This window comes from Colias philodice, chromosome 5 (genome assembly GCF_061535455.1).
Source record: "Colias philodice isolate Cphi_HAF_F1 chromosome 5, ilColPhil1 Martin Lab GWU primary, whole genome shotgun sequence".
Lineage (NCBI taxonomy): Eukaryota > Metazoa > Arthropoda > Insecta > Lepidoptera > Pieridae > Colias > Colias philodice.
The window spans coordinates 4,014,086-4,040,563 of NC_143090.1; the positions used below are offsets into that span (position 1 = coordinate 4,014,086).

Here is a 26,478-nt window from a genome sequence, read left to right on the forward strand (position 1 = left end):
TGTTGTAAATTCAAAATAAAAATAAAATCGGTGTGCAATCTCCTCCTTTTTTTGAAGTCGGTTAAAAACAAAGCACTCAATGACAACAATACAATAAACAGCACAACCAACATCCGAGTAGGAGGAGGAGCGAGGCAGAATGAGTTAAAATAAAGATTATAGACACTTAAATGTTTTAGAAGATAGATATTTGAATTTAAGAACGCAATATATTTTTGCTTACTTCAGTTCAGCCAATTGCCGTATATTTTAATACGGTAATTAAAATAGCTGCCGTATAAATCGTATTTTTAAAGCCTATAAATACTTAAATGTGTGTTTTCTTAATAAAAAAAGGTTTCTTTTAATAGAAAGGGTTTTAGGTTAAAGCAAAGAATTTTTTTTTAAGATTTAAAGCCCTATAAGACTGAAAATACGCAAACTAGTGCTTTTTTGCTGTTGGTATACTGCCTTTCCAAAAATTGAGTTGGTAACACTGAACATTATCGTCCGATAGCTCACGGGCATATCGGTGTCGGCTCCGATATCCGATATCGGACCGGACAATGTGAAAGACAGGTACATATTTCATACATTTTACTTCCCTCCGATATCGGATATCGGCTATCGGCTTCCGACATCCGATATCGGATCGGATAATGTGAAAACGCTCTTATTACAGTGGTCGCAGTGCATAACGGAATACACCCATAATATTATGCGCAGTCGCGCAGTTTATTATTCGATAATGATATGTTGGTTTAGTGAAGTTTTTATTCAATAGAAATATTTACATTATTTCTGATAGTATTCATAAATGATGTTTTTTTATAAATAATTAATTGATCACTATTCCGAACGTAGACTCTTCAAAGGTCCTACTAATATTATAAATGCGAAAGTTTGTGAGGATGTGTGTGTGTGTTTGTTACTCTTTCACGCAAATACTACTGATCCGATAACAATGAAATTTAGCATACATATAGAGAGTATCTTGAATTACTCTTAATTCGCACACAGGAGGCCCGTGTCACAGTAGTGGGCTGATGATGATGATCACATGATGATGATGAAATATTTATTATTACATATTTTTTATCTGTATAAAATAAAAATGTCAAATTCTAATGACACTTGGCACTTGCCAAATGCCAAATTTCTCAATTCCTCAATGTCTTCAATGTCAACTCAATGTTTTGGGCTTTGGCGGCTGGGGTTAAAGCATAGGGTTAAAGCTTCGATGTGCATTCAGTTTTGAATAATTGAATATATTTAACAATTTTATTGTTGTTTATTTAATTAACCTTCTTTAAAAAAAGAAATCTAAATCAAAATGGATAAAAACAAAGAAAAGGAAGAACAGAGTATCATGGATAAATCCATGAGATCTGTTTTCGGTACAATCATTTTATGAATGTTTTAAAGTATGTGGTAATAAATAATAATTATAATAAAGTAATGAAAACATTGTCCTTTTTCAGTTGGTAATATACCGTATGAAGCAACTGAAGAGAAATTAAAAGATATATTCAGTGAAGTGGGTCCAGTATTGTCTTTCAAGTTAGTGTTTGATCGAGAAACCGGCAAGCCTAAAGGATATGGATTCTGCGAATATAAGGACCAAGAAACTGCCTTGAGTGCAATGAGAAATTTAAATGGCTATGAAATCGGTGGTCGATCCTTAAGAGTTGATAATGCTTGTACAGAAAAGTCAAGGATGGAAATGCAAGCTTTGATGCAAGGACCACAGGTATAGTATATACTTATGTATTATTGTTGTATACCAAATTGGCATTTTTAATGGAGTAATGTTAAGGTTTCTTTTTTGTATTTCAACTTATTTGAAAGGGATGAAGCTTCCTGCTTTGTATCTGTCAGTCTCTTTTTTTGCTTTATTATTTTTTAAGAGTGTTTGTTGAGGAAAGTTTATAATTTGTTGTAAAGTATATAATGTATTTCTGCTTTAGACAACGCGAGCAACACCAATTGCAGAATGCTAGTTTAATATTATTTAAAATGATCCTTCAAGTGATAATTCACTTGACTGCTTCTCAAAGACATTTCTTGACTCACACTCATACTTTAAAAGTTTATAATAACAGTAAAAGAGTATTTGGGTCCAATGTTTTTTTTCATTAATAGGTTATTTTTGTTTTTTTTTTTTTTGGTTTTCATTCATATGATAATTTAGAGGATTTTCTTAAATATTAAGTATACATTAATCGGCGCGCAGTGGAAGCGTGCTGGGCCCATAACCTCTAATAAAACAACAGAATGTAGTGCAGAACAGAACTAACATCTTTTATTATTTGAAATATATCTGTGGTATCTGGGAGACACCTGTTAACTCCAAAAAGTTAAATTTTCAGGAGAAGCAATTTAACATATTATTGGCTGCTAAAAATCGGATATAAGATATAAATGAATTATGTCATATTATAATGAAATATCATATATTAACCCTTTTTTTGCTTGTACAGTTTACAAAATTGACGCAGTAGTTTAGCGAATAATGTGACTTATCAGATTTTAACCAAAAAAAAATATTGCAGTGGAATGGACTTATCTCAAAATGAGCAAAATAAAAATAATGATTATTTCATTGCTATTCATTTAATTAAAACAATTTTACGTTATTTTTGTTATATTTCTTTATTTATAAGTTAATAAGTTAATTTTAGTTAAGTTAATTTATAAGAAAATACAATAATTCCAAGCAAAAGATTGTTTTGAAGTGTCAATATTTTTTTTAACAAAATTCTTAGTAGTTTCGAAAAACCGTAAAATTCGGTTTGTGTTATAAATTTCACCGAGAAATTTTTGCTTGTCATTTTTATAACATTCAACTGCAATATTCGGGTTGTACTCTCAAATCTTTCTATCAACGCATGATCACCGTCACACTCTAATAAAATGAGTGTGACCTGGCACGAGAAACTTGTGGTGGATTTCTTTATGGGTAGATTTTTGAGCCAATGCAATACAATAACAGGTAATATACAGGGTGGTTCTAAATTACGTTGACAAATTTGAAAATAATAAATTTAAAAAATGGGACATGCTGCGTTGCTTTTGTTTTTTAATTATTATTTTCACATGATTTGGCGCCAACTTAAAGTTATTTGTGAGGAGAATAAATTAAAAATTAGTAATTTTTTGCAATAATATCCTTATATGGTAAGCGGCAGTGCGAGATACTGCGACTTTAATACGATGTGCTTGGCCATCTTGGTGATCGTCCGGGAAGAGGCAGAAAAAGAACTCTGAGGACGCCTAGGCTTCGACATATCGTCAAACAAAGATTGACCCGCAATCCACAAGCCAAGGTAGGAAAAATGGCTCGAGATTTAGGTGTAAGTCATGCAACGTTGCAACGAGTTGTTAAAAATGAGCTCAAGTTAACAGCATACAAGCTGCGAAAAGCGCAGCGGTTGGGTGATAAAGATAAAAAAATACTCCTTGAAATATGTCGCTTACTGAAAGCGCGCTCCGCTGGTGAAGCGTGGAAAAATATTTTTTTCACAGATGAAGAAATTTTTCCGATTGAACAGTCTCATAACCGCCATAACGATAGAGTTTACTCTCCTAGTCGCCCTGGAGCCACATCAATTATCCCCCATCGGCAAAATGGTGGTTATTTTGAAAATAAATAGATATTTACATTAAAAAAACACTGTATTTTAATTATTTAGTAGTCACCGTTATATATACCAAATTGGAAATATAAATCCAAATCTGATAAGTTGCAATAATTAACATGTAGGTATCTCATGTTTTTGGTACATACGCGGTAACTGGGACTTAACAAGTTTTAGTCCATAGGCATAAAGCTTGGAATTAACATTTATGTACTTGTTATATTAGTTATCAGGTTTGGCATCAAAAGTTACTATGATATATTAATGATAATTATAATATATCTTGATTGTAGCAAAAAATCTTGGATTTAACAGGAGTGTAAAATTTTTTTTCATTTACTTCCCGTGGACGTAGAGATATCACGCCTGGATCAAAAAAATCTGCGCTTTCTGTACTTATCAAACATGTATCTAACAAAATTTTGCCAAAAATGGAGTTAACAGGTGTCTCCCAGATGCCACAGATATATATATACCTATATCACCAAACCAGCCAGTACAGTAAGAAGTTCACAGATAACATATTAGATATTATTTTTCTACATTAATCATTATTAAATTGAATACAAGTAGACCCAGAAAGTTTCATATTCTTATTTTTTTAATTTACAGGTAGAAAATCCATATGGCGACCCAGTAGATCCAGATAAAGCTCCGGAAGCTATAAGCAAAGCAGTTGCAACATTACCTCCAGAACAAATGTTTGAATTGATGAAACAAATGAAACTTTGTATTCAGGTTAATAATTATTATATTTTATTCCATTTTATGAGGACACCTCCCATATCTATTTGTGAATAATTTGTTAATAATAATTTATTTTTAAATGCCTAATTAGAGTCCAATAAAATTTGTTTGCATATCAAGGAGGGGGCTTAGTGTGACTTCAAATATTACAAGAATGGCAGGAGTTTGTCCTATGAAGTATGAAGATGAAATTTCCACCAGCTTATTAAATAGTACTTCTTACTTTTTGCCGTTAAAAGTCAGAATACACTAAATTTATTTTAAAGTGAAACTTTTATTACATCTCTCTTCGTCTCAAACTTTTTGGTCTGTGTAGCGCTTGTCGCGCGTGTCGCGACGGTCACGCGACATGCGCTACACAAAGCAGTGTTCGGAACCGTTCGAACAGTTTCACTTTTACCGTGGTTTCATAAAACCACACAACATTTTTTTTTTCTAGAACAATCCAACTGAGGCAAGAAATATGTTACTTCAAAACCCTCAGTTAGCTTATGCATTACTGCAAGCTCAAGTTATCATGAGAATTGTTGATCCAGCTACTGCAGCAGTAAGTATTAAAAATTAAAATGTTATTTCTACTTTGCAGAACTGAATAATATATCTCGTATTTGAATTACTTGTTTGATGTTTGATGTTATGGAATAGGTTAATGGAATAAAAGAGAAAAAAAAAGCAATTACAGTAATGTATTATGAGATTAATGCCAAAAGGGTAATCCTTAATTCTTTAAAATATGTTAGAATTGGAAATGTATGCATAATTTCTATACCAAATTTCATACAGATACAATCAGCCTTACAAACCAATTAGCTTTGAAAAATTTACAAAAATCTATCCAATTGAACATTATAAGTAGAAATCCGAAGTTATAGTTGAGCCAATTTAATAGGCAACATTTGACGTCTATCAATTTTATCTTCATAGGGTGGTAACCTTCTTAAAAACATCGATTAAAGCGAATTAATCGATACGGACTTGAAACATTTGTCAATCGAACTTGAAACACATGTCAATAATTTATGATGATTTTTATTCCCAAGTAATCAATGCATTCGATTCTAGATGTCAGATTTCGATTTTTAGAGTAACGTCTCTGGTATTTAAAAAGAAAAAAGGTTTATTGACACAAAATTGTAGCGACGTCAGTTCTTTAAATAAGAAAATGTTTATTATGTTTAGAATGGTTTATCAGTAAAATCAAATACTAAAATTAGTTGCATCGGTCATTATTATTATAAATATGTAATCGTAATTGAAAAAAGTTAAGCAAATGTGCAGTTACAACAAAACGAAATATCATGTTATTCTATGTCGTCGTTACTAGGTTACGTTGTTGAATTTTGTTGAACTGTCAAATGTTGCCTATTAAAATGGCTCTACTATAGTGTTAGCTGAATATTGTGACAACAATCTTATTTGATAACCAAAAGAATATGAATTATTTTTCAGAGCATGTTACATCCCAGTAATCCAGTACCACCACCACTGCAGCCTGGTGATAAACCACCACAACCTTATAACCCACCACCACCTGGTATGAAATTATGTTATTTACTTAATTAAAACAGAAGTGTCTTCAATTTTAGTTTCATTGTTGAATGATTCAAAGGAATGTACAAAACTTTAGTGAACTAATGTTGTGAAAAATATAATAAAGCATTAATTTTTTTCAATAACTTACAGCTCAGCCTCAACCAATGCTAAACAATCCAGTGCCGCCTCCAAATCAATATGTCCGTAAGTATAGAATAGTATCGCTTCAAACGCTGAACACTTCTAACTTCATACTAAATGAAACAATATGATAGGTTATTTTTACATACACATTCCTCGCTCATTTTTGGTGGAAAAGCACCCTTAAGCGTGGTATTTAAAATTATCTTACTTATTACATTTAAAAAATAAAGATCTTTGTTAGGGTTCCGTACCGAAACGATAAAACTGGACCCTATTACTGCGACTTCGTTGTCAGTTTGTCTCCAGGCTGTATGATGTATCTCATAAACCATGATAGCTAGACAGCTGAAATTTTCACAAATCATGTATTTCCGTTGCCGATATAACAACAAATACAACAACAACAACAAATATAAAAAAAATATATTTTATGGAGACCCCCCCCCAATAGTACGGAACCCTTCGTGCGGGAGTCCTACAAGCGGGAGTACTACATATTTCCAATTTTTTCTCCAGCCCGTCCGCCCCAAATGTCCGGCATGTCCCCCATGAACATGGACGTGGACCTGCGCAGTGCCCGCGCGCCGCCGGTACACGACCAGGACATGCGCAGCCTGCCGCCCGTGCCGCACCCCGTGCCGCCGCCGCAGCCTGACCCGTGAGTCACTAACAAACAAACAAACAAAATGTATGCGTGTACTAGTGTACGTGTGTACACTAGTACCTAACTGACTACCTAGGTGTGAAAGGGATAAAAAAACATACAGGCGTCATTCAAGGTCATATTTTCTTGTTACAAGTTAATGTTCATACTGAAATCTCCAGTGTATTAGATATAAGCTTCTTGGCTACGACGCATGAATGATAAACCAACGATGCATAATAGGTATAACAACTGTGTATGTCTTTGATATTTTGTTTTTATAGCATTCAAAAGCTTTATAAAATGAAACATTTTAAACCCGCGTCTTTCTCCAAAGTGTGTATAATGTATATGTTGTAACTATAAAAGAAGTTCTATTCATAGATACATGTGACTTATCTTCCCTTTTCTACTTACAATTACTACAATCTTAAGAATTGCGTAAATTTAAATGTATTATTTTAAGACCTACTCACGCTACGGAAAGTCCGATTGAGAGGTAAGCATTGTTTGAAAACCTCTGAAGTAGTTATACCCGGCGCGGCCTAAGATGATCCCTATGACACTGACAGTTATTCTCAAGAGACAAACTTGTAATGGCGTCACCATTAAATTAGAAACGTATTGGAGGCGTCTAAAAATGGCATTTATTAATTTTTACGTAGCTTTATGCCATTACAATGATATTCCGTTGAAATTATAACAATTCTTAAGACGATACACAAAAAAAAATCCACTGCTTGGCGGGCGGAGTCTAATAGCTCGCTATCGCGAACGCGGGTGTGCGCGAAGTCATTCTTGCATACTCGCCGCGCTGCCGCTGGCCGACTCGGGACAAACATGTATGGAGTCGTCATACAGTTATAATATTGTTATACATTTATTTAATTGTTGATTTATTGGTTTTATTTTCTTGCTTATAAACAATGCTTGCAAATAATCTTCTTTTTAACAACTACTTAGACATTATTAATAATTATTATTATTTCGTAATGTTTACTTTATTACAAAATAATACAGGTTATAAATAATCTTTAAAATAACAAAAAATAATATTGTTACTCTGAAAAAATGAAATGGTAGGTACTCAATAACGCGAACTACTGAATTCATTTAGATAGAATTTGATGCTGACGTAGATATTATATCATGCCCAGAAATGAAAGGTACTATTTCTGAAAGAAGTTATAAAAATAAAAAAAATAAAAATCATTTATTGAACAAGGTTCCTTACATCAAAATATAGACCCCAGACTCCCAATATAGCTTTCGCTGTGTTTCAGGAGTCTGTGCCTTCCCGATACAATACATTAGAATAGTTCAATAAAATACATTAAAATAGTAATTAGTTACAAAGAAAATTTTACTTAAAGTTGACACAAGAAGAAAATTTATAAATCATAATAATTAAAAAAAAAAATTAATAAATTAAAATATTTAAAACAATTTACATTTCATAACATAATATTTAGTTCCACAATATTTACCGTTTAGCAATTAAATAATTAATACAATTAAAATAATTAATACAATTAAAATAATTATTTGATTAGTATCATTTATAATAAACGAAGTAAGTAATTAAAGATTAAAAAAAAAAGTGTATTTTGAAGACGTAGTGCAAGTAGTGTGTGTGTGTGTGTGTGTGTGTGTGTGTGTGTGTGTTTGTATGTGCGTATGTATGTGTGTGAATGTGTTCCAATGTCGTTTTTAAAACATAAAAGAAAGCTGATATAGTTAAAAAAAAACATATTTTAAACTTATCATTATAGGTAGATAAATAAAATTAAAGAAAATAAAAATATAAAATAAAATAAATTTATAGGTATATTTGGTAATTATTTTGTATATGTGGGCATTAAAAGGTGCTCTATTTCAGAATAATCGAGTGGTAAAAGCCATTCTTTTAGTTTTTGTAATATTTTATGATTAGTGAGAGCAAAAGCATTTTTAATATATAAACTGAAACGATTATAAAGAATGGGTGCTAGATAATAAAACTGCCTTTGTGCAAAACGAGTCTTAGTGTAAGGTACAGGTACACGATAGGTTCTTTTAGTATTCAAGGGATTATTATTTTTCGGTACCTCAGTGCGGTGAAACCGTTTAATTATTTGAAGCACAAAAATCTTACGAACACTCAATACATTAGCCCTCTTGAATAGCAGCGATGTTGGAAATTGGAACGGTAGTTTGAGCGATACTTTGAGCAGAGCTCTAAGCGCACGTTCTACTTGTATCATGTATGTTTTCGCAGCTCCACCCCAGTTAACAATACAATATGAGATCACACATTCACCCAGTGCTTTGTATGTTCTAATAATTAACTCTTGGGTTGCAATGTCTCTTAGGGTTTTAAAAATAACTATAAGTTGTCTGAGCCTGCTCGACGTGCTAATAATTTGTTCTTTCCAGTTTAGTTTCTCATCAATCCAGATACCCAGGTATTTCATATTGACGGTCCTATTCAGTATTGGGCAAGAGCATACGCTAGATTTGTTATGGCGGTTACATGGAAAGATATGTAATTTAACATTGACGTTCCCCCTTGGCTGCATAGATGAGGTTTTGCTAAAGCAAATATAATTAGTTTTTCCCGTATTTAAAGTCAATAGACTGTTTTCTAACCATTTGCTTATACATCGAAGTCCATTTTCAGTTCTATCAATGGCTTCAGACCAAGTCTTTGCATTAAAGAGAACAACAGTGTCATCAGCAAACATAGTAACTTGTCCACATCCAATATTGAGTTTACATAATTCGTTGACATAAATCAAGAACAGAGTAGGTCCTAACGTACTGCCCTGCGGTACTCCGTACGTACACTTATACTCTGCACTAAGATTGTTGTCAACTCTTACTCTTTGGGTTCTATCGCTAAGATAGCTTTGGAACCAGTCTTCGGCAATACCTCTAACACCTACATTTTCCAGCCTACTTAGCAGAATAGGTATAGAAACTGTGTCAAAGGCTTTCTGTAAATCAAGAAAGACCCCAATACATTTCTTATTCGAGTCAAGATACGAGGTGACCATTGATGTTACTCGTAAGGTTGCGTCTTCAGTAGACTTGGCGCTTCTGAAGCCAAATTGGTTAGAGTGAAGTAATTTATATGACTCCAGGTATCTCATGAGTCTTTTATTGACGCATTTTTCTAGTATTTTGGAAAGGGTGCAAAGCAATGATATTGGTCTATAGTTTGAAGGAAGAGCTTTGTCCCCGGTTTTATATATTGGGCAAACTATGGCTTTCTTGAATACATCAGGAAATTTTCCGCTTGAGAGGCTTAAGTTACACAAGTGGGCTATAGGTTCCGAAAGAATATCTTTGAAAGTCTGAATTATAGGTGTGGGTATATTGTCATGTCCCGAAGCATTCGTATTTTTGAGACCAGTGATGATAGTGTTTACCTCATATTTATCTGTGGGTGTAAATGCAAATGAATTGGTTGGACTATCATTGTCTCTGGCTAGAATAGCTAGTTCGACTTCTGATTGGTTGAGTTTCTTGAGACTTTCATTGGCTAGAGCTGATCCGATTGAGACAAAGTATTGATTAACAGCATTAAGAGATTTGGTAGGGCAAGGGTTTATACTTAGTAAGTTTGTACAATTGTTGTTAATTTTGGTAATATGGCATGCTTCTTTGATAATTTTCCAAGTTTCTTTTATATTGCCAGTCTGCTGTTCAAGTTTGTGTTTATAGTAAGTATTCTTTGCTGTCCTAATTAGTTTGTTACATAAGTTTCTATAATTTCTATATTTTTTAATGATTTCTTCATCGCACGGTGATTTTTTAGTTTTAGCGTGTAATTTGTTTCTTATTCTTATGCTTTTAATTAGTCCTCGTGTAATCCAAGGCTTCAAAGGGCGTTTACGATTGGGTATTCTTTTTAAACATTGACTTCTTTCGATAGCTCTACTTATTGTGAGTGTTAGAAAATTAGCTGCACTATTTGGATCTGTAATTTCATAAAAATGTTGCCAATCTGTTTCATTGATAATATTTGATATAATTTGTTTGTCGTATATTGTTTTGTAAGCTTCTGGTTTATGTTTATGTAACTGAGTTTTGTTTAATACTAGTAAAATAGGGGAGTGGTCCGTTAATGCTTCAAATACATACGTTTGGCAAGATTTCTTTGTTTTGACCATAAAATGGTCAATACATGTAAGCAGTCTAGTAGGTTTATCGACAGCTTGTCGAAATCCTTGATAACACATTACGTTTAGGTATTCACATGCATGGTTAGATAAGTTCGATGATAAAATGTCTATGTTTATGTCACCAGTGAATATAACATTATCAGATTTAATTGAGGATAAAAGATCACAGATTGATTTAATGTAATTGCTAGGGTTCGAAAAAGATGGTGGTCTATATGAGCACACAATGGTGGTGTTATCAGATACTTTTAAAATAAGGCAGTTACCGTCATCCAGTAAGGGTTCTTCGCTTGTAAATTCTATATCTTTTTTAATATAAGCAATAACACCATCATTTTGATTATAGCTATTAAGTGTATGTGTTGAACGGTAATTGTCTATGGGAGGTATTAAGCTATCCTTATTAATCCAGCATTCTGTGAGAATTACTATATCCGTATCCACTCCCAAACTCTCCATAAAAACTACTAATGAATCGAAGTTTTTATGTACGCTTCTTATATTGACAGTGAGAATTAAGAAATGATCATCCCTTATTTGTGTTCTCTTATGACTCTCAAATTCTAATAAATTGCAAGATACACAACTTATAGCGCATGAAGAATCAAGATCTTTAATTAAATTGGAGTTGAGCTTATCGAATGTTAATAATATTTAAGAAAAAGAAATCATTTAGAAACATGACACATACCTTATGGTGTAGACAAGAACGACATTTTTTTATTTTTAGAATATATTTTTTATTAATAACAGTGTAAAAATCTGTGCGTGTGCTGAAGTTTATATTTCTTAAATGTAGTGGTAAAAGTGTATAAATTGATGTGTAGTGGTTAGTAAAGCTTATTCGAAAACTAAAATTAAAATCTAGTCACAATGAATTTTTAAGTGAAAGCAGCTGATGCTCATTTTTAATAAGAGCTTGTTTAGCGTTGTCTTCTTTTCTTAGAAATACTCTTCCGTTGGATGTCCAACAATATTTATAGTGATATTCATTTGCAAATGTACGCGTAAGAAAGAAAAGCTTCCTAGTTTTTGGTGTTAGACTTTCTGCTATATAGATGGGAGTAGTTGAACAGGCCAGTCCAATATGACTCGAATTAAATTTGTTGTGAGAAGTTTTATTTCTATTAAAGTTCTTCAATTTTTCTAGAATTTTGTTTTTAAAAATGGTTGATGGAAAATCTACTAAAATGGTACTTGATTCTTTATTTTGTTTGCCAGAAATTCGTATTATATTTTTGATATCAGATGGTTTAATAGGTTCTTGTATAGCATCGCAGGATTTAGTAACAATATCAATACAATCTGATTGCGATTTAGTTAGACTAGAGGGTATGTTACGAAATTCCAACATGGTTGAGCGTTGATTTTTGTGCAAATCTTCAATTTGTTCCTCTAGGGATCTAACATAGTCCATTGTCTCTCTTTTTTCCTTTTGCAGAGCGGATACAACATTATTCAATTCTTCATATCTTTGGGAAATAAAATTTAGTGATTTTTCTATTTCGCCGTAAGAATTTTTCATTTCAGCATTTGCTTTTTGGATAGATGTATTTTGTAATTTAACTTCATTTATATCATCGCATAACTTCTTTAATATTGCTTCCTGGTCTGCTTTCCAAGATTCAATTTTTGCGAATATCTCCTCCTTAAAATGAACATCAGTTTCCTTACAGGAGTCTTCTTCTTGTGACCAATATGTCTCTTTTGTCTCTTCGTTAAGTTCTTCCTTTTATCTAGGACTTGTGCCTTTAAAACTTCTGTTTCAGAGAGGCAAGAGGCATTATTTTGCGGTGGAGTACGTTGCATGTTGAATTGTGGTTAGGAGAGAAAAAAAAAAAAAATAAATAAAAAAAAATAAAAAAAATCTGGTGACCAGTTGGAATCGAACCTCGGACACTCGGGTTGTTGGGTAACGCGGTCTGTATGGTTCAAAGTACTGCCAAGCGTTCGTTGTGGTACTGTGCGAATTATAAGTCCGTAATCTACTTTATTAATTACGTGATTGACTTCAAGGTCATTGATCTTACGACTTAGCAACAGTTGAAATGACTTGCAGATTTCTTTGTTTCACTAATCACTTTTGTTCAATTATTTTAACACTGTTTTCTTGGTTCTTACTATTTGAATTATTCTTGTTATTTATTAATATTTAGCACAACAACTATTTCAAGTCACAGATTTATTAGATCACGAAGTTAAGATTATAAATTATGATTAATTAACTTGCACCAACTAAAAAGACGTACGTGCGTGACAAGCGCCGCGAGGGAAGTGAAAAGGGAAGTTATAAACCCTAATTCTTCTCAGTCAAAGTCAAGAGTGGAAGATATCAATTATCACTAATACAGTAAAACTGATGCGAAACTTTGGATGTTAATTTGTATATTTTTTTGTTAGTTGTTACTTAATCACGTCAAGACTACAATATTACCAATTTTGATAAAATATAGCTAATTGCCTGGATTTACACATAGGATACTTTTTATCCGAACTGAACACTTCTGTGAGAAAAAACAGGATTCACGATATAACCTAATTCCACGCGGGCAAAGCCGCGGTCGGAATGATATTTTTTTAAATAAAAAAATTGTTTTAAAAAAAACACAAAATATATTGACGCATGTATTTATTTTTTGCACTCTGTTATAATTGTAATTATTCATTACAAATAATCAAAATAAAATAGCCAGAACAAAGTTAGGCCCTGGTAGGGTAGGTAGGCAGGTACAGCAATGTGAGACGAACACTGGCTTATTTATACCAATAATAATGTATTATAAACATTAAATTAAGTTTACAACAAAAATACATAATATTAGCTAATGTGAAAACGAATCAACCAATCATCCCACAACAATGAAATGTGCACACAAATATTCATCCAAATCGGTTCATGTGATTAGGAGGAGTGACTGCAGCGCCATCTTCCGGGCCCAATTGTGTTTCCAGATCACCCAGGAACTCAATTTAATATACTTACACAAAATTATTCGAAATGAAAACTCACATTACTACGTAAATATGAATATAAACCTGTTTTAGTACTAAGCAATTTCCCGCACAGGTGTAGTAAGTATAAATGAAATAAATATCAACATCAAATTCTTTATTCAACATACTTATCTACCACCTACTAAGAAATGTAATTCTTGAAATTTTTTCGTATTTTTTTTAAATATAATACTACTCCAATGAGCTCCTGTTTCATATTATGTCCACCATACTTCCACTAAGTTCACCATGATTTTTTATTTCTTTGCACTTTGTTGCTTTTTGCTAAAAATGGAATCATGCGATAAAACCAGTAGAGCGTTGATAACATACATTTTTGACTGAATAAAGGTACTTACGAAAGAGTGGGTTCACATTGTGAACAATCAGTGGGTTTATTTTCCTTCTGGATTCCGGATTTCTGAAAAGATTATGTATGCTATAAATGAAAAAATCTTACACGTTCGTTATGTACTTAAAACAGGGGTACATATCAAACATCGTCTATAATACAATTATCATCAAATTTAAAATAAAACCAACTTACTTCATTAATTTGTTCCAATTGTGAGCATTCTTTTTCCTCCAACCTTTATGTTTCTTCTTCTTATTTTCTTTATTGTCCCCATTTGTCTTATCGTGTTGTCACCCTTTGTTACGATTGCGCGAGCGACACAAGTTCCCCGTGTGACGGCCGTAGCGGGAATTGTCCGTATATACATAGTAGTCTTTGGCGGGAATGACTCGTGCAGCGATCGGGGTAGGAAGGTGCAGGGCGGCTCTCGCTATATTGGCTGGTCGCGCGCTAATTTCAAGTATTTCTTGTTTATTTCAAAACCATCGCATATTTCAAAATTCTAAATCGGTAGAAGTATCGGTTGTATATTTTATAGTTAATATCCAAAAAGTCGTAACTTTACGTTTGTTATTTTGAAGATGCCAGAGATTAAAAAAAAATAACAATGAGAACTTTGTATTTTTTTTCTATCGAGAAAATATTATGGAATCATGTTTCTAAAACGGTAGACGTATTGTGTTACTATTGAACTTTCTTGTCAAGAATTTTCATCACGACAACTTTAATAATATAAAAATTACGAAGGTTTAAAAAGGGCCGTAAATATTAGAAAAATTAATTCATCACCTTAACATTTACGAGAAATTATATCAATCTGACTTTACGTTTACGTCCTTCAAAACTTACATCGTTGGCATTTATCGACTAGTGCGGAAAGTATCGATAAACAAATTTCGATAATGGAAACGAGTTCACATTTTTTCCATGCTTAAGCTATAGTTCATTCACTATTGAATGGAACAGAAGATCGCAGCATAATTAATTAATTAATTACCGTTCGCGTTAATTTACTTACCTATGATAATATAAGTTTTTTAGAAAAATTAAATGGGGGATTCCATTTTCATGATAAAATAATATACACTGTGTTAAACGGGTTAAAGATTACGAGAAAATGATAAGGTGCATTTTTATGTTTTGGAAAACTTTCGTTTTACTTACCGTTTCGTTTACATAATAGACGTTAAAAATTCATTTTATAATATTTGTAAAAACATGTTTACCGACGTGACTGAATGCAAACCACGCCTTATATATAGCCTATAAAATAATAAAGTATCGACACGATCCATCATACGAGCAATCACTAAGACGAACTGTCATAGGGATCATCTTAGGCCGCGCCGGGTATAGTTCCAACTCCCACGGGCCACGGCCCACCAATAAATATATCATCGTACATTTATTTTCCAAACATGAAAGCACATAGTTTTACTTCTCCATTTTCATTGTTTATCACAAACATTGACATATTTTCCTGCATGCGTGAGCATGATAGCTACTTTTAGTTTTAACACCGACATAAATTCATAAATGAATCAATCTTACGAAATATTTTAAAATTCGAACATAAACATGCCAAATTATTTTTTTTTTATTGTGTATGCAAAGGCAAATACACTGTCATTTACAATATTTATAGCATACATTTTTTTTTAATTTATGTTTAATACAAAATTCTAGAATGTTCCCGCGTGATCCTCGTCTAGCGAACATGCAATCAGGATTCAACGCTGATCCTCGCGTTCGTCCCAACGATCCAAGGACGCAAACTAAGATGCAGCAGCCACGTAAGTTATATTTAATTATTTGTATCATTTTGATTGATCAGAGTTAAAAATGAATACTCGGATATGGATAGTCTCCAGGTAAAGTAATGGAATCACCTCTGTAGTTTCAGCTTATTTATAATATTGAAAAAGATTTACTCTAATCTTAATCTTATATATAACATTCTCGTGTCACAATGTTAGTCTGCATACTCCTCCGAAATGGGTGGACCGATTCTCATGAAATTTTCTGTGCATATCGGGTAAGTCTGAGAATCGGCCAACATCTATTTTTCATATGTACCACGGGCGAAGCCGGGGCGGGCCGCTAGTATATGTATATAAATCTCGAGTCACAATGTTTGTCCTCAATGGACTCCTAAACCACTTAACCGATTATAATAAAATTCGCACACCATGTGCAGTTCGATCCAACTTGACAGATAGGATAGTTTAAACATGTAGGTACCACGGGCGAAGCCGGGACGGACCGCTAGTATACCGTAAAGAGTAATACAGATACCGTAAAGAGGATTTCCTTTCTATACAATATTTTAATATTTTTTGCGATAACTAATAATCATAAATACATGTTTCTATTTTGTAGCACCGCAAATGCCACCGGGAATGCCCAGTGTCGCGCAGGCTAGAACTATTCAAGGCATACCTTCTGGCGCATCGGATCAAGAAAAGGTAAGAATAATTTATTTGCAATTCCTAATGTTTCTTTTCAATTTAAGTTTAATTTAATACTTATTGGTAATTGGATTAACGAGCCCGTGTCGTGTTTTTGAATAAATAAAAAATGATTCAGGTAAGATAAAGATTGTTCTTTTTTATAATTCTCGTGAAAACATCAACTTATTTAAACTTAATTAAATCACATTACTATATTATATGTCACTTATACACAAATAAAACATGTCCTGAACAACCTACCCACTACAACAAGCCATATAAGGGATTCATTACAATGAATCATAAAAAAGACCTATTAATAAAACCATAAACATTTATTTTTTCCATACTTAATATTATAAATGCGAAGGTAACTCTGTCTGTCTGTCTGTTACTCAATCACGCCTAAACTACTGAACCAATTTGCATGAAATTTGGTATAGAGATATTTTGATACCCGAGAAAGGACATAGGCTACCTTTTATTGCGAAATATGTACCACGGGCGAAGCCGGGGCGGACCGCTAGTTAGAAATAAAACAACTTTAAACTGTATCATTGTTTATTATTCACAGGCTGCGTTGATAATGCAAGTGCTCCAGTTATCTGATGAACAGATAGCCCTTCTACCGCCAGAACAACGCTCCAGTATACTCATGCTGAAAGAACAAATCGCTAAAAGCACACAGCGCTAATTTGTCAAAATGATAAAAATATAATTTTATGAGTAATAAATATTTTAAGAGAAATTTCGTTTTATTTCAATATTGTTTGTAGAACATAAACAATTAAGGTCGTTGACCCACCTTTATTCACCTTTGAAAACAATGAAATTAACATTTGATTAGTGTATTAAAATCGATATAAATCTGTATTGCTATAACGAAGTTTACTAACATAATATAATATTAGAGAAAAATACCTCAAGTACCTAATAGTTCTTTTAAAGTACCTACGGATTATTGCTCAATGTTATAAGTACCAGCCACTAAAGTGGATAGCCTAGTTTTGTCGGATACCTAGAACAAATTTGTTGCATGCACCGCTATGCAATAGAAAAACTTGATTACGGTGTTAACAATGTTGCCAATTTTTTCTTTGGTGTATGTGATAATTTGTATGCAAATTGATCGATAACATGAGTACCTACTTTCGATTAGAATTACAAATATATACTTCTCTAGACCCACCAACGTTATACATATTTACTTATTTTATCCTAAAGATAATATACGTTGAGGTTATAAAGCAGTGCGCTTACGCACTGCTTTATACATACCTTAGTATGTTTTAGAAAATATTTAACTTAGATTAACATAATAACCAAAAGCCACTCATTCACCAAATAACGAGGGCAAAAATAAATTTGATATTGCAATGAACTTGACATTGACGTGATATTGACAGTGTAATCTGTCAAGTGCCTTGAACAAACAAATTTTGCCATGAAGAGTGCTTTTTCACTGACACCAATTTAAATTGAAATCGCACCGGCTATTTGCCGCTGACAGTTGCGTCATACGGCATTCGGCAAAGTGTAGTTTAATAGGTGGACGTTAATAAGTTGCCGCGTTTACGCAGCTCGCGTAACGTGTGAATATTCATTGATAAATAAGAAATACATGATTTAACTGTTTTATTTTGTGTTACTTACATTGTTTTTAAGCGTAAGTATTTATTAAAATTGAAAGAAATAATATCTTAACTCATGTAATTTTATGCATATCATTATTTCCTATTTGCTTTACATTATGTATTTCTGTGTTCATAAGTAATTGCTGAATGATTTAGGACAGAATAATTTAAGTTTGCTTTTTAATTTAATAAATATTCAATTGATTTCATATATTGATATTGAATTCTATTATTAATGCACATCTATTATGACTTCGAAACAAGTTTTTGACAAATAGCCAAATGAATGTATTTTTCACATCTATACCTATATCTAGACATTAGAAAGATATATACCTACGTGGTTAATAGTAAACGTTCTATTTAAAACGTATAAGGAAAATCATCATTAAATACTAAAACACAACTGGGGCCAGGAATACGCGAGTCACCTCTACGGGTTCCTTTACAAAATACCTAATCATTAACGTATCATAATTTCATAACTCCCGCCAATCTTCCGATTAGTTTGATTTCCCGCCAAAAAGTCAGGTGAAGTAGGCTACTCTCTACCGCGATAAAACAATTTATTCCCACACCCATAGGAAAATATATTACGATCCATATTTGAAACACTATCTGCTATCTCTAGTCTGCCGTCAGTATGATATCTCGAGTTCCTCTTCATAATCATCACCAGCCTATATTTATTTCCAATATAGGTACATACCTACTGCCACCACGGTCCTCTTATGATGGTGCACCGTGCAGGCTACCACGTTGCTTAATGCGGGTGTGGTCATGTCATTGAACTTTTAATTTTTCGGCATGCATTTTATGTCTTTCCTTCATTGTTAGGAGCAATGGTGATCTGTATTATGTGCAAATAAATAGGTAGACTTCCCAAAAAATTAAAAACACGTTCGTCCGTACTCTCCTCTGCGTCACATTGAAATTCGAAACGGAGACCGCGACGTTATGATAAAAGTTCGAAGTGCTCATTACTACTACACTAATCATGTCCCCTTATTACCATTTATTATTATTAAAATGTCATGATTTTGGCGGGATGGTCCTGCTCTCTCCATTGAAAGAAATTAGTTTGGCAAACGTTCACAAACATAACTTTGTTCTGATGAATCCAATAATTTATCCTAGGTATAAACATTAGATGCACAAAACATTGTCATGTTCGAATGTAGGCTGTGATGTAAGCACGGCCACGATATACAAAATAATAATATAAACTAAACACAAACACTCGCTTGCTCTCTCTCTCACGGCTCACCACATATTATTAAATAGTTATATAAACTATAAATCTAATGACTGACTAAGTACGTTAAGCATCGTATTTTAAGATTTTCAAGGTAGGTACAAGCAATTTAGTCTAGACTCCAGACTAAATCATCATGTAGCCGCTAACAAGTTTGTGATAGTTTTATCGAGATAAGTGCCACTTAGTATTGTGACTTATATTGTTTAACAACACACAAATTCCTTATGTACATATTGGAAATACCTACGTTAGGCACTAGTTTCATGAAATTTATATGATAGGCAATATCCCTTCTACCTAGGGCCCATCGATTTAAAAATGTTCAGTTTTATTTGTGTCTTAAACCGTTTAGTGAAAATCTTTAATTTCTATCTCGTACAGATTCGTTTCTCAATAAATTGTACAGGAACGTTCAACTTTTAATACCCAAACAAAACGATGTTGATACTTGGCTAATGAATTACATAAATTGTATTTATTTTTATCATTTATTCATATCATGAAAAACCAGACATAACATTGCAATCAATTTTAGTTCAATACATGAACATCGCTTTTAAAATCTGTTTTTAATTTTTATTAATAATTTATATTATCTTCTTAGTTATAACTATAATAATAATTATTAAACCTATGAATATTAAATTTCTATTTTAGAAAATGTGGAAATTATTCATGGTCGCGGTTAGTCTGTTGAACATATACGGAGAATGTAGGTACGGAATAAATTATCAAAATCAGGACTTGTCCAATGAAATCTCAACTCGGCGTCCCCATCACAGGGATCACAAGGTTGGGCCCCCAGACCACACCAAACTAGTTGCTATGGCTAGATACGTGCTTCATAATTGCGGTATGTATTATTTATTCTGAATGCTAATGAATTATGTAGTTACAAAATACAATGACTACTGTATAGCCTATAGCTTTGTAACATTCGTAAACGTGCTGAAATACCAATGTTATTACTATAAAGTATAATTACCTATGGAAAAAGAGAGCAAGATAATTTATGCATTATTTTACGTGGGATCATATTTAGGTCCCATATAAACCGGGTTACTTTTATAAGAGGAACGTCAACTGTAACGGCACTTTTACAGATTGGGCTTCGATTGCAACTATATCCGTGCTACCAGCGATAGAAGGTTTCCCTTTCTCTAATGTTAAATCTGTGGTCGATGGTTCACTCGCCAATTCCACTGGAGTCCCCTATTTCTATATGTCACCTCTGGACTTCACAGCTCGTGATTTAGCGGTAAGTTGATTCGAATTTTGAAATCATTGGAATGCATTTCTTATCTATTGTCTTCTCCATGCCCATACCCTTGTTAAAATAAGGCGTGATGGCGAAGCGTGCGTCTCTATAAATGCTATACAACGTTAAACTTATACTTTACTTTGAAGTTCTGTCTGTTCTTCTTGTGGACATAGTTACCTAATTTTAAGTTAGCTTTGTCACCGAAAAAAAAAGCAAATCCACGTTAACAAAGGTAGGTAGGTATATCTGTTTACTGGCGTGCGTTATCATAAATACTTTAGCATATTTACATAGCAATGATAAACGTAATGTTCAATACATATTACATATATAACATAACGACGATAAAATGTTAAGTGTCACCTATTAATATTACCATTGGTCAGGAATTACAGTTTTTTTTATTACTTGTATAAAACAAAGCTTTACTGAGATTTTTTTTGTCTTTAACTCGACGATGTAAGTGAATGTTTGCATCTGTCTATACTCTATACTACGGTGTTATTAAATTAAATTAGATAAACCGCTATTTGCGTAAAATTTTTCATTGCAATTAGAAATAAAAATTCTGGCATCATAAAAACTCGCTTTTGGTGTCCTTTTTCCGTATTCAGAGGAAAAATATTACTTCCACATGTAGATAATATGTATTTCCTGTTAGCAATTATAGTAATAATACCTGTAATTGCTTAATTAAACACATTGATTATTCCTAAAGAATAAATAAATAGTCATACAAGAAATATGAAGTTCAAAATGTTTTTTTAAGAAAAACACGCGCGCAACTATTTTGGTGTCTTTGGAAGAAACAAGATTTTGTGAGAACCAAAAATACGACCCGGAAGATCCGAGATGCACTCGTCTTATGCTGTCGGGAAAAATGAAAAAGGTATCATTTTTTATTTATTCATTTTCAATATAATATTTTGCTATTGGTAATCAAATACAAACGAAATTTACATTTGAAATGACTGATTTTTTGTCAGCCAAAATCTTGTCTCCTAAAATAGAAAATATGCTGCTAAAATTATTTAGTGTGTAAAAAATCAGACTTTGACTTCATTAAGAAATCAAAGCAAACAAGCAAGCTTTATCTTATTAATATTCATGATATTATGTATTGCTAATTTACAGTTCAAGGTAAAGTAGGTAACATACGTTAAAGTACAAAAAATAGACAAATGTATTTGCGAGATTTTTTTGGTAATTGAATAACTCAATCACTGATTTTTTTGTCTCCTTCTTGGGATAGACGATAGGTAGTCTAGTATTCGCAGACATATAAAATAAAATGATAATCAAATATTAGCAAAATATCTTTGAGAATCCAGTTTTAGTACATAATTTCATATATCTAGACTGAATATTTGTGTTATAATAAAGTTATTGTAATCAACAGGTCAAAGAAGGCACATCCGAGTTTAAATTCGCGAAGGCCGCTTTGTTTGAAAGACATCCTGCGATGGCGACATGGCCGACCGGTTCGTATTTATTTGGATTTTTATTCACTGGATAATGGATGATAAATATACGGATTCTATGTATAAGGATAAAATATCGTGACTCGTGAGGTATTAAAACTGTAATTCATGATATTGCGGATTGAATACGAAATCAGTCCACATTCTCTATTGACAAAGACTTAAAAAATAAGTGAGTCTGCGAAAATGATTAATTTCGAAAACTTTTATATAAAACATAGCTATTTTAAGAATGGGTGATAGTTTTACAATAACATAGATAAAGTAATGACCAGAAAACGAACGTGACATGATTACTGTAGCTTCGATAAGGTCGGGTCAAGGTGTGAAGATAACATTTTTGCAAAATGTTTTACGTGATTGATTAAATAATAATATAACCTGGGATATATTTAATGTCAACACGTAAAAACTAGAAATATTGCGATGCTTACTAAGAATTAAAACTAATCAAGGTTTTCAAAGTATCAACATAGTGTGATCCCACTACAGTCAGGCCTCGTATTCCAATAAAAAGTCCTTCTGTCTCATCAGCTGATAGCTCTTCTTTGCTATATAAACACATAGAACAACAATACAAGCTGATACAACTAATAATAATTATGATAATATGTACAATGGTTCTTGATTGTTCATACGTGAAGTAGGTAATAAGTACATCGTCTATATTAATTCGTTACTAAGTACGTAGGTATAATCCGAAACATAATATCTAAGAGCAGGATTAAATTGTACCTAAGTCTAGACTTCATAATATAGCATGAATTTCATGCTTCAAAAGGCAGTTGTGAGAAAGTTATCTCCCCAGTGTATATGCGGAAGGCTGGTTCAGGTTATTTAAAACAAACCAGTTAATCGTGTAACAAGGACTTTGCTTTTTTGCAGACAAGTTGAGAACGTTTTAAATTAAGCAGTTAGTCAATACATGCACCTACGTCCATTAGTCATAATACGTTTGTATTAGCATATCTAATAATCATTTGGAATTCTAATGCTCCAAAAATTGCAAATGGAATCGCAAAATACGTAGTTACATAGATTTTGTTTAAAAATGGATATAAGTATGTGAAGTATAGGAAGGGTTCATAACACCATAAATAGGTATTACCATGTCAAGTAGAAAACGTAAAGGTGTGAAAATTAGGGGTAACTTCGTGATTTTTTTTTATCGAGTCAATTATGTTTTTTTGATCAAACAGAATCCTGAAAATATCATCTAGTTTGATACCTATATATTTTATTTAATAGATTTGGCCCTGAATCTTACACGTCATCGAATAGAAGATTTTGCGTTATATCACGACGTGTCCACAGTACCTAAATGGAATGTTCGAGCGCATTTACGCAATGATCTAAATTCTAAAGTAGAGAGTAGGTGAACTTACTTGAACCATCTAGATTCTAGATCGATTTAAGAGTTGTTGTTGAATGAAATGTAGGATATTATTATAAGAGTATAATAGTATTTTAATAATCACGTTATTTTTCAGATCACGACTGGTTCATCACCAAAATGAAGATAGCTCAAATAGCAATGGTGGATTGGTTCGGCGGCGCTAAATACGTATCAGTTAGAGATTATCTCGCATATAACTACACAGGAACTGAAATGCTTGATAATTTCAACCACCGAAGACTTGACTAAATACTAAAAGTATATATAATAATATTATGTATATGATACATACAAATAACCAACGGGGATGTAGCGAGGATATATTTTTTACTCATTTTATATTAAACAATAAAATTGGTAATCTGTTTAACATGTCTTTATTTTACCCTTTAGATAATACAACCCATTTCTTAATAATATTATTATTCAAAACTAAAAACTACACGATAAAAATAATAAACAAAGGAACAAAACAACGAGATATAATAAACAAAATTCATAAGATATCGATTATTCATCATGTACCTAGTTAAATAAGACAATCTCTTTATTCAGTTTGAATTAACAAGTTTAATAATAAATAATAACATTGATTCTTGTCAGTGATAGGGGTAGAGGCTACTTCGGAATTAGGGTGATGCCATCACTACATAGTATAAAACAAAGTCGCTTTCCCTGTCACTATGTCCCTATGTCCCTATGTCCCTTTGTACGCTTAAATCTTTGAAACTACGCAACGGATTTTGATGCGGTTTTTTTTAATAGATAGAGTGATTCAAGAGGAAGGTTTATATGTATAATAACATCCATTAAATAGTGGAGAAGTACTGTTATTTTTGAGGTTTCTAATGTGATGTCGTAAATAATTACATTTCTTCCGCTTACATTGCAAACGCAGGCTGAACCCTACGAGTTTTATCAAAATAATGTACTAAGTATTATACACATTGAAAAGGTCTACAGAAAAGTCCGCGATGGTATATGTCTATCTCTTATAGATAACCCACAATAACTTTTTTTTGTCATTTACTTTTTACGATAAATAATGGCTGATTTTCGATGCGATTTTAACCAATACAGCATTAATCCTTAACCAATTAAATACCTTGAATAGATTGTTCATTTAATATAGATCTATATGGCCCTTTACACCGTATGATTTAAGTGAATATTTTCGAAGATATTACAGATTTAAAAATTGCGGGACATAGCGTTTGCGGCGGTACCGGCCGGCCGCCCGACTATCTATTTTATACCCGTGCGAAGCCGGAGCGGGCCGCTATGTTTTTATATACAACGTTCACAGTTTTTCTGTAGTGTATTAATTAGTATCAGCATTGCACCCGTGCGAAGCCGGAGCGGGCCGCTATGTTTTTATATACAACGTTCACAGTTTTTCTGTAGTGTATTAATTAGTATCAGCATTGCACCCGTGCGAAGCCGGGGCGGGTCGCTAGTAATATATAAACGGCAATTTTTTGTCTCACAAAAATTAAAATTTCCTATCGTCTCTTTCTTTTTCTCTTCTACTTGCTATCCAATAAAATATTATCATTATCGTTCTATATACTATTGTCTATTATTACTAAGTCGGTGAGCCAATATATCGAATAGATAGTAGTTTGGTAAAGGCGGCAAAAATCGAATGAGTAACCGCCAAGCAGACAACGCCAGCAGAGTACGGATAAATCTTCATAAATTTAAATAAATCTTCGATAAATAATACAGGGTAGGGAACCATTTTAGAAATTGTAATATAAGATCGCATTAACTTTATTAACTGGGATTTTTTTTTTGGTAATATTCATTCATTCATATAAATGATTATAGAGTAAAATATCAGTTTCCTATATTTAATTACTTAACTTAGTAAAAAAAAATCTCTGCCTACTTCACTTACATTAAAAGAAACATGTTTGATATAATATATGTTTATAAATAAATTCATAAATATATTTTTTGAGGTTTTGTGTAGGTACACTTTACAATATTTGAGGAAAATAACAAACAAATTTAAATTTAGTGCAAAATATTACTTATAAAAAGGAATCAATCACAACCTTTTTTGTGTAATTATTGTAATCTATGGTCTATTAAACAAAAAATATTACTTGAAATAAAAAATAACAACCTCAATAAAAACGTCCGAATAACTGACTTGCCACAATGGAAGATGATTATTGGTGAAATCCAAAAAAAAAAAGATGGACTTATTAACAAATTCTATAATTAGATCCAAAGCGCACTTATTGGTAGATTAATATTTAATATACAAGATTTAAAAGCTACTGATATAAAGTTAAACGCACCATTTCAGTTATTTTCCGAGTAATAAATAAATAACTCCACATCAATGATATGTAAAAAGGTGTAAATAAGTAATAATAATAACAAAACATTCGATCTTAGCATTCGATCTTCAAAAACGGCAAAATATCTTACAGACGTCAAAGTAAGATGGCACGATTCAACTATCGTGAGCGAAAGAGACAACCGACTTGCCACTTCCAGAGTTTTATAATAAACTATCTACATCAATGACTCTATTATACTAGTAGACGCGGCATACGCCAACATCATTGCACTAAAAAACAGCGTAATTAATACATACCTACTTACTACGCATTATCACCAATACCAATACAGTTGTTCTCTCTTTCACTCTCACGCACGAGACATAATACATGTCTCACTCATGTACTTCGTAATATCTGCCGATTAAAATATAAAAAGAACGTCCAGCCACGACGCTGAATGGTGCGTGACTAAGTGAAACTCGGGCACTTAGCTGAGTTTTTT

At 32.6% G+C, this 26,478-nt stretch overlaps 2 protein-coding genes and 1 long non-coding RNA gene across 3 annotated transcripts; 2 read left to right on the top strand and 1 right to left on the bottom strand.

The window, feature by feature from the left end:
* Positions 1-1,211: 1,211 nt before the first annotated feature.
* CstF64 (cleavage stimulation factor subunit 2 CstF64) lies at positions 1,212-17,397 on the top strand. The gene is made up of 10 exons (XM_089695523.1): positions 1,212-1,376; positions 1,461-1,729; positions 4,230-4,355; positions 4,804-4,911; positions 5,814-5,898; positions 6,048-6,101; positions 6,558-6,699; positions 15,886-15,992; positions 16,579-16,664; positions 17,224-17,397. Exons 1-10 carry the CDS (start codon positions 1,313-1,315, stop codon positions 17,341-17,343), a joined length of 1,161 nt encoding a protein of 386 aa, XP_089551649.1. The 5' UTR covers positions 1,212-1,312; the 3' UTR covers positions 17,344-17,397.
* LOC149488387 (uncharacterized) lies at positions 13,498-14,528 on the bottom strand. The gene is made up of 3 exons (XR_016315650.1): positions 14,392-14,528; positions 14,204-14,265; positions 13,498-14,129 (listed from the first exon to the last, which is right to left on the bottom strand). It is a non-coding gene; the product is annotated as an uncharacterized LOC149488387 (long non-coding RNA).
* Positions 17,398-18,145: 748 nt separating the features above from the next.
* CREG (Cellular Repressor of E1A-stimulated Genes) lies at positions 18,146-24,049 on the top strand. The gene is made up of 6 exons (XM_089695524.1): positions 18,146-18,315; positions 20,199-20,394; positions 20,645-20,799; positions 21,572-21,691; positions 22,202-22,283; positions 23,774-24,049. Exons 2-6 carry the CDS (start codon positions 20,202-20,204, stop codon positions 23,926-23,928), a joined length of 705 nt encoding a protein of 234 aa, XP_089551650.1. The 5' UTR covers positions 18,146-18,315; positions 20,199-20,201; the 3' UTR covers positions 23,929-24,049.
* The last annotated feature ends 2,429 nt before the right edge of the window (positions 24,050-26,478 follow it).